The 10,000-nt window shown below is 33.8% G+C and overlaps 1 protein-coding gene across 6 annotated transcripts in view; it reads left to right on the top strand.

Moving 5' to 3' along the window:
• Nucleotides 1–10,000, top strand: part of LOC124949853 (serine-rich adhesin for platelets-like) — a 51,200-nt gene that overhangs the window by 8,631 nt on the left and 32,569 nt on the right. For 4 of the 6 annotated variants that reach the window (XM_047495594.1, XM_047495597.1, XM_047495596.1 and 1 more), the window contains 4 exons: nucleotides 7,218–7,469; nucleotides 7,566–7,696; nucleotides 7,886–8,639; nucleotides 9,006–10,000. The exon at nucleotides 9,006–10,000 is cut by the window's right edge and continues 17 nt beyond it. In XM_047495594.1, the coding sequence (XP_047351550.1) occupies nucleotides 7,218–7,469; nucleotides 7,566–7,696; nucleotides 7,886–8,639; nucleotides 9,006–10,000 (2,132 nt within the window). The remainder of the gene's footprint in view (nucleotides 1–7,217; nucleotides 7,470–7,565; nucleotides 7,697–7,885; nucleotides 8,640–9,005) is intronic. The other 2 variants (XM_047495595.1, XM_047495599.1) reach the window with 1 other exon arrangement.

The following is a 10,000-nucleotide window of genomic DNA, read 5'->3' as shown; positions in this document are numbered from 1 at the left end:
ATGCGAGCCGTGCGTCGCCTACCTTCCTTTCACTGAAAAACGTCGCCGTTTAGAGAGTGAAATATAATGATAAGGACAACAACGAAGGGAAGTGAGTGATGGTGGTGGCAAATTGGTTTCTTTTTTCTCTGGGTTTTTTCTTTTTTGCTTTTTTCTTTTTTCTTTTTCATTTTTCTCGGTATTATTATTATTATTATTATTATTATTATCATTTTTTTTTTCTTTTCAACTAAGAAACGGAAATGGTGATTACAGGTAGATACGTTACGTGACACATGGATGACGCTGTTTAAAATTAAAAAATTACGAATAATTATCTATGTTTTTATCGATCATGTTAAATCAAAACTAGGTCGAATTAATAATCGATAAAAAACGATTTCTTCAACGATATCAAATGTTCTATATATGTAGAGAATCGATCGAATCTAATATTATCGGAAAAGAAGAAGGTTGAAAAAATGAAAGAAAAAAGAAAAGAAAAAGAAAAATAAAAGAAGAAGAAGGAGAGATTGATTATGTTCATCGTTCAACGAGAGAGCGAGTTGAGCGCCACGAATAGGCCCAAAGCGGTACTTAGCCAAACGGACCTTAAACCTTAAGGTTGAATAACGGTTTATCCGGTGTTCGTGCATACCTACGACGTGTCTACGGGGATTGCCGTTGCGATTTCTACAGAACGTTTTATATGTAGATACATATACTATCGTGTACGTAGTTACATATATGTACGTTTCTTGAACGATAGAACGAAAAATCGTTTAAACCCACCGGTCCTATCTCCTTTCTTTTTTTTTACCATTACGAACGTAAGCATAACATATATATACATGCTTACACACACACACACATATGTATGTGTGTGTATGTGTGTGTTTATGCACGTTTACTTATAATAAATTATAATAGATAAGATGAAATCGATAAGAATTATTTTCTTCGTTTTAAAAAGAAATTTAAAAAAAAATTCAATATTATACATTTATTATTTGAATTATTTTTTTATCCTTCATTATACATTCGGATAAATAATTTTTTCACGATCCAACAACAATAGATATCATATCTTTTTTTTCAAACTTTATTATCCCGTCTATTATTTGATAATAGATATTGAAATTGACATGTAACATTTAAGAATAATCGATGTTACGTGTTATGTGTAAGTAAAGTAGTACATGTATCAACGAGTACCTTACCAGATAAACGAATAACTCGTTTCCTTCTAAATCTCGTAACCATAAGAGTTGGATAGAGTCGACGCATAAGTACATAGGATAGGTTCTCCGTCCTCTTCCTTCTTGTTTCTCATGCGAGAAGAAACAAAAAAAAAAAAATATATATATATATACATATATATAAAAATTACATTTAAACTCAAATTAGATCGTAGAGAGAAGACAATAGACCTATTCCTATATTTCGTAAGAATAAGAAAAGTTATAAACGACCACTGTTAGATATCGCATTCTTTTATAAGGAAGTCTCTTAGAAAGTGGACGGTTTGTGCGTACGATAAAATTATACAGTAAATTTTATTTCCTTTTTCTCACTATCTTTCTCTCTCTCTCTCTCTCTCTCTCTCTCTCTCTCTCTCTCTCTCTCTCTCTCTCTCTTCTTTTTATACATTCGTGATACGGGATAATAATAATCGTTGTTTTAGTTCTTATAAAGGAAAACTGAAATTACTCATTTGTTTAAATGGATGAAAAATCTATACGCTCCGTTTGACGCGAGTTTGAAACGAAAAGATACTTGTGTCGAGAGAAAAAAAGAGGAAAAAAAAAGAAAAAAGAACGCACGTGCACGTGCGCGCGCAAGAGAGAGAGAGAGAGAGAGAGAGAGAGAGAAACTAAGTGAAATGGTAAAAAGAAAATTTATATAGTGCTCCGTTGTCTATATCGAGTAAAATGCGAAGTACATTTTATGCCTTCGTGGTAATTCCATTAAATTGAACCGTCTAAAAGTGATGTCTCAAACGTTATCCTAATGGAAACCATAAGAGGCAAGTGCGAAATATATCTGCTCGCACGTCGAGTCCCCCGATAAAACCTAATTTGGCGAATTGAACGTTTTAATGAAAGGGAGGAGAAGAGAGGGGGAGTTGGGGGGGGGTGGGGGGAGGGAGGGGAAATATAAAAAAAAAATAAAATAAAAGCGTATTGAGAGAAGAAAAAGAAAGAAAAAAAAAAAAAGACAAGAAAATTCTTTTCACGAATCAACGAAACGCGTATATGGAGAAAAGCCTAAAGGTATTTTTCCATCGGTGTTACTCTTTCCGTGCTGACTCATTTGCCATACGACTTACAAAAGTCAAAGGAAAAATAATCGATTGCCAATAAGGTCATACGAATTCGAATTTGATATTGCGAATTGAATATTTATTATTACAAATTGTTTACGTTTTTCGTCGTGTCGAATATCCTGATTGTACGTATCGTCATTTGTTAAATTTGTTAAAAAAAAAAAAGCGAAAAAAAAACAAAATCGTTGCGAAAAGATCCGAGAAATTCGTGTACCACGTCCGCTCCCCCCCCTCCCACCTACTTCTTATCCCACTATTATCACTAGAAACGAAAGAAAATAATAAAGAGAGACATTAAAGGGAGGATGATAGATAAAAAGAAGAAGAAAAAGAAAAGAAAAAAAGAAAAAAAAAAAACGAAAAAAAGAAAGAGAACGAAGAAATAAAAATCAGATCATAAATTACAAAGGGGAAGCAAAAGTTATATTTATCATTTTTTTATTTATTAGTTACATTGATATAAAAAAAAAAAAAAAAAAAAAAAAAAGAAAAAAAGGAAAAAGAAAAGATCGACGAATAGTATATATGTATATGTATATAAAACGTGTAGGATCGTAGGTATCAAAGAATCGGCGATATTATTGGTAAAGCATTACCGTCCTCCAATGTGCATTCAGTCACGCCCCCGCCACATAACGAAGTTGACCGAAGAAAGTCGAATATAACCGAGAAGACCGGCCGAGAGATCGCGAGAAGTCTCGAATGTATATACATATATACATACATATACATATACGTATACGTATGTGTGCGCAATATGTGTACATATATATATATATATATGAGTCTATATTTATGTAGTGTTGTAACATACACACATATATATATATATATACATATATATCTTTTATCTTTCTCTTACTCTTACTATATATAAGAGATTGAACGGAACCGAACAACCGATAGGACACGCCGCGCCGTCTTGTCTGTATTTGTGTCTCTCTCTTTCTTTTTTTTTTCTATGCGTAAACGTATGTGACTATCTCTGTATGTTTGTATATATATATATGTGTGTGTGCGCGCGCGTACGTGGGTTCCTCGCGTTGTTCACGGTGCATCGAAAGAGCCCATTGGTCGATTCACCGGTCGCGTCTCCACTGTGCGACGGACGAACACCTAAAGCGGCTTGTGTGCACACTTCGGATACGTACTTACCTGTATTATCTCTTTTTCTCTCTCTCTCTCTCTCTCTCTCTCTCTCTCTATATATATATATATATATATATATCTATCTTTTTCTCTCTCTTTCTTTCTTTTTCTTCTACATACAATCTATCTCTGTGTGTACCGTTCTGTGTTGCGCTGTCACCAGTGTGTACCGATCGTCTTTCGCCGGCCGGACGTGTCTTGGGTTCGAGCGTTCCTTCGAACGCCGTTCGATGACGGAAGTAGCCGAGCTCGAGCCCGTTTTCTATCTCTTTCTTTCTCTCTCTCTCTCTCTCTCTCTCTCTGTAATTTTCTATCTCTTTGTATCTTTTGTCTCTCTCACTCCGTCTATTTCTCTCTCTCTCCCTCTTTCTCTCTTTCTGTCTCTTTCTCTCTCTATCACTCTCACTCTTTGTTACTCCCTCTTCTTCTTTTTCTGTGAATCGTTCTTTCTCAACCCTCCCCCCCCCTCCCCTTTCCCCCCTTCTCCACTCTTCCTTCTACTCCTCCTTATTTTCCATCCCTGTCCACTCTCTTCCCCACCACCACCATCTCACTCACACTTAAGCTATTCTTATAGATCTTTTGTAATGATATTTTTATATAAACATCGTTAGAATGTTTTGTTTACGTACGATCGGTAGGATATCGATCTATACTAAGGATCGACGTGTGTTTTGCGTTCGGCTTTCTTGATTCGACGAGGCTTCATCGAGGATATATATATATATATATATATATATATATATATATATATATATATATATATATATGTGTGGTATGTGTGTGTGTGTGTGTGTGTGTCTGTGTTTGTGTGCGTGTATTACTCCTGTTTCCTTGATAGTAGTAGAGTAATAGAATCTTGTTGGTGAGAGCCGATTATTTTCTGTTTTTCTCTCCTTTTTTTACTTTTTTTACTTCTTTTTTTTTATTTTCTTTTTCTCTTTCTTTTCTTTTTGAAACTTCGACGGGGAAAAAGGAAGAAAAATATGGAACGCGAAATTCATTCGTACAAACGAAATTCCGTAAAAATGGAAAAACGTGAGAAAGAAAAAGAGAGAAAAGAGAGAGAGAGAGAGAGAGAGAGAGAGAAGGAAAAGAAAAAATAAATAAAAATAAATAAATCGAGCTTGGAGTAACGATCTTAAGGAAAATATTATATCACGAAGATGTTATGCGATTATTGTAGCGTGACGTTAAATAACGTTTGAAAGTACAATTATTGTGTATAATTATACTAGGGTAGAAGGAAGAAAGAGTAAAGAAAAATGGGGAGGGAATAGAGAGAAAGAGAGAGGGAGGGAAAATAAATAAATAAATAAATAAATAAATGAATAAATAAATTAGTTATTATAGACGTTTTAACATACGTTTGGTCGCGTGATATTATTATATAATATATCACTTTATAAGGAGTAATGTAATTTAAAAAAAAAAAATTCATTTCTCATATTTCCATATATTCATCCGGAAATAAGGAAATCGTATAAACGATTGTTAATTTTATTTTTACATCACGCCGATATGAAGATTAAATGGAGTTGTCGTTACGTCTACAAAAAAAAAAAAGAAAAGAAAAAAAAGAGAAAAATTTAATAGATACATTGCAATATGTATACACTTACATCTACTGATCTAACAGTTTATGTGTCATAGCCAGAAGCTATTACACATATTAGAGACACGTACACACACACACACAGACACACATACATATGGATATAATTATTATCATGATCATTATCATCGTCATCATCGTCGTCATCGGCGTCATTATCAAGAAACTCTCTCTCCCTCTTTCTCTCTCTATCTATCTATCTATCTATCTATATATATATATATATATATATATATATATATATATATATATATATCTCAGTTGGCACTAGACGATGAGATGTAGCAACCTCAAATTGCATGTAGTCATCATTGTTGTCGTTGTCGTCGTTGTCGTCGTTGTCGTCGTTATCGTCGCTTCTTTTTATAACAAAAGAAACTAGGTACGGGATCGTCGTGTGTAAGTACTTACTTACTTACACCTACGATGACTCACTGTCATCGGGTTCGAATGTCAGAGTGAAAACGAACATATTTTCCTTCCTATATCTTAACTGTCCCGTATATAATAAGAGATAACTAAATAATTTATCGTCGATCGTCGTGCACGTGCCTACTTCATCCGAATATAATATATATATATATAAATATATATATAGTATTATACTTATTGAAGTCCATGGTTTTGATCTCGAGATGGAAAGTTAAAGAAAAAAAAGAAAAAAAAAAAAAGAGAAAAAAAAAAAGAAAAGCAAAAGAAACAAGTAAGAACAAAAAGAAAAAAAACCAAACGAGTTATGCCGTCTCGAGCGTGCCAAAAATAAAAAGTGTTCTCCTTATCTATAGAGAACGATCGAAGTGTCGTAGGATTGCAGGGGGAGGGGGGATAGAGGGGGAGATTGAGGGAAGGAGGGAGGGGAAGAAGGAGAGAAAAAATATACGCGACCGACGTCTATCTTTTTGACGAGAAGTATGAATAAAAAAAAAAAAAAAAAAAAAAAAAAAAAAAAAAAAAAAAAATAAAGAAAAAAAAAAAGAGAGGAAAAAATCCCGGAAAATCCTTCGCCGTTTCGTTAGTTATGAGGGAATAATGATTTTCGATGATGATACGGTAGCCTAGGAGAAAGGAAAAAAAAGAAGGGGTGGGTGGGAGAAGAAAAAGGAAAAAAAGAACAGAAAATGATAAATCTCTCGAAACACGTCGGTGATCTATCGTCCGTTACGAATCGATCTCTTACGACGTATGATTAATTTTGTACGAGTTAGTGATTAATGATCGCTATTATAGAATGAACGTTAGAGAATACTCGTAGCTAGTAACTTGGCAAGAATTGTTAATAATGTTTATCCCTTGTAGTTATAAACGTACGTATGATAGCCAATAAGAAAGAAATAAAGATAGAAAGAAATAAAAACAAATAATAATAAAAAAAAAACGAAAACAATAACAAACCAAAAAGTATATATATAAATATATATATATATATATATATATATATATATATATATATATATATATATATATATATATATATATATACATAAGCGATTCTTGTCGTTCTAAGAACTTATCTCGTGACGTTTGTTTACCATACTTATTTACCATTCAGATTGTATTACCTTCGATGATAATAACGAAAGATAGATAAGGAGAGAAGAGAAGAGCTATAATGCCCAAGAAGAATATTTCTAATGTTAATTCGAAAGCAACACGCGTGCATTTCTATTATGCAAATCGAAAGCAAAAATCATATATATCATTACGTATTTTCTTCCTCCATGAATAATCTCAATGATCGTATGTCGACATATTAATCGAAGTTATTTCAATATTATTAATTTTTACGATCATATTAATGTCGTGATCGTGAGAATTATAATTTTTTCGTTCTAAAAGTAAAGATCATAAAGATCGTATTAATATTCATGATCGATATAATAAAGCATTATGATAATAATGATAACATATATATATATATATATATATATATATATATGTATTTGTATATATATAATCGATCTCGATAGGGGATGGAATGGGTGGGATAGGTGGGATGGGGGCTGAAGTAATACGTGATAAATGATAATAGTAAAAGAAAGAAAGAGAAAAAAAAAGAAAAGAAAAAGAAAATAAATAAAGTAAAAAAATAAAGAAATATTTTTACATACGACGGATATTTTTTTTATTTATTATATGCTTCATTTTCAGAAGATTGAAAAACGATTTGCAATATCTTCGAAGAAGGGGACTTCTCAAGGCGCCCGGCGAATCGTCCTACCAAGGACGTAAATGTGCAAGATGCTGTGCCCCATTCGGTAGATTTTACAACACTGGGGCTACGTGTACTCGTTGCAGATATAGGGTTTGCAGGCAGTGCCGTATCGAGGTCAGAGGTTCGAACGAGGAAAACGAGACCGGTAAAGACGTCGAATGGATTTGCAACGTTTGCTATAAAATCGCGTGAGTATTCATTCTATATCTCCCTTCTTCTTCTTCTTCTTCTTCTTCTTATCGTACATTTCATCCTATCTCTAATTTCGTATATCGAATTTCTAGAGAGTTACACGTTATCACTGGCAAGTGGATGTACGAGGATCCATTTACGAGAGAGATCATCGATCAGAAAAAATCGTCATCTCCTTTGGACATATTGAAGCACAGTATACGACGTGCCTGGACAATAAATGGTAAGGATAAAGAAAAAAATAAAAAAAAAAAAAAAAATAAGAGAGACAAATAAACGTAGAGCTATTAGTGCAAAGATTTATATGGGATTTTTTTCTTCTTCTTTCTTTTCCATCTTTTCTTTCTTTCTTTCTTTCTTTCTTTCTTTCTTTTCTTTTCTTTTCCTTTTTTCTTTTTTTTTTTTTTTTTTTGACCACCCACACGTTGGTCAGCCGCAAGAAGATCACCGGAGTTACGGGTATATCGTAGCCTACCGACCAGACGACAGGAATATCGTGGATCCATTGTGAACGACGACAACGTTATAACAGAAAGGAATGTTTCATTTACGAGATCTGAAATAGAGAATAATCGAACTACGAGCGAACGTTCTGTAAACGTCAAGAACGAGGAGTCATCGTCGTTTCTCGTGAAAATCATTTCGCGAAACGACATTGCTGGTTACGAACGAACGAAAAAAAACGAAAAATTACGAGATGTTAGATTCGAGGAGACGATTGTAGTATCGACGGTACCATCATCGGCCGAGGTTGCCGTAAAAGGTTCATTCAGAAGGAACGAGAAAAACGTTGTAAATTGTGGAAACAATAATAATAATAATAATAATAATAATAATAATAATAATAATAATAATAATAATAATAATAATAATAATAATAATAATAACAACAATAACAACAACAACAACAACAACAACAATAAGGTTAAGGATTTACAGGAAGATACGGCAGGCAATCAGGAACAACAATGCGTTGCAACACCAAGGATATCATTATTGAAACCGCCTAGAATATTTTCGAAGCTAATATCGTCGGATATTAAATTTTCTCAGAGCAAATATGGCGAAAGAAAATCGAATATACCTATATTTAAGAGGAGCTCGAAGGAATTCGAGGATATCAGGAGTCCACAGGAATCACCGAAACGATCTCTTATACCACAAAGGTATATCAACGATTATAAAATAATTTTCTTTTATATTAAGGAAAATTCTTTCCGATCTACAGGTTGTTTTTAATACAATTAATTCTTACTATATATATATACATATACATATTACATAATATTTATATATACTGTATATAATATATAAGTATAGTATATAGGTGGGAATGGAGGGGGACAAATTGTAGATATATAATAGTTAACGCTTATATAATTTCACCTGTGCGAACAATACGATATCGAGTTTTTGAACAGACATTTAATAATTAAGTATGATACCTATATATCTATATATATGATACGTTGCAACGTTTCGTATCTAATAATATCATATTAACAATTATCTCTTAATGCAATACGTTTCAGATATAGAGGAAGCACCGACGACCTTAGACGTAGTCGTGAGGATATAAGCGTGCCAAGTTTGATACCGAAACTCCTGTCACCTCGTAATAAAGAGGATAGATTAATAAAGCGTCAGGATAATAAGGACGAAGAGATTCGTACGAATGTTACGAAAGTTTTAACTACGTTACGAAAGGATATAAAGGAGGAGACTAGATTTACGAACGTTATTATATCGCAAAATAATATTATTAACAATAGTAACGCAAAGGAGGAGAATAAAATCGGTATACGAACATATCGACGCGATAATATTGCCAGAGAGGAAGGGAAAGAGGAGAAGGAGAAGAAAGAGAAAGAAGAGGAGGAAGAGGAGGAGGGGGAGGAGGAGGAGGAGAAAGAGGAGGAAGTGGTGGACGTGGGCAGGGATTGTACAAATTCAAATGCGAGCGTTTCTACAAAAGGAAAACAAATCGGGAAGGAGTTTGTTGGCGTTAAGAAAACGGAGGAGGAAGAGGAGAAGGTGGAGGAGGAGAGGAAGGAGGAACGCGTGGGCGAATTAATCTCGTCGAAAACGAAATCAATCGTTTCCGAATTGAGCAAAAGGAAAAGGGAAAGCTTAGATGAGATTGAGAATTTAGAGGATGTTGAATTGGAATTGGAGGCTGACCGATCTTTAACGATAAAGCAATTTATAAGGGAACGAAAATTAATATCGGATGAATTTACGACTATGTTGGACGTAATTGATAAAAGCGTTGATAAGGAAAAGACGTCCTTACGACTTCAAGATAAGGATCTACCGGAAGATATCAATAGGAGTATGGATAACGGATTCGAAGGGATGATGATCCCGATCGAGAATGAAAAAACTATCGATTATATCGATCGTTCGATCGCGGATGTTCCTTCGAATGTTCTCGATAACGATAACGACGATGATGTCGATGTTAGTGCCGTTAATACGAACGATCGAAGATCTCTCGTTGACGTTGTTGGTCATACCAACAAGAAGA

This window comes from Vespa velutina, chromosome 6 (genome assembly GCF_912470025.1).
Source record: "Vespa velutina chromosome 6, iVesVel2.1, whole genome shotgun sequence".
Taxonomy (NCBI): Eukaryota; Metazoa; Arthropoda; class Insecta; order Hymenoptera; family Vespidae; genus Vespa; species Vespa velutina.
The sequence above is the reverse complement of the archived record's forward strand: the minus strand, read 5'-3'. Positions and strand labels throughout refer to the sequence as shown.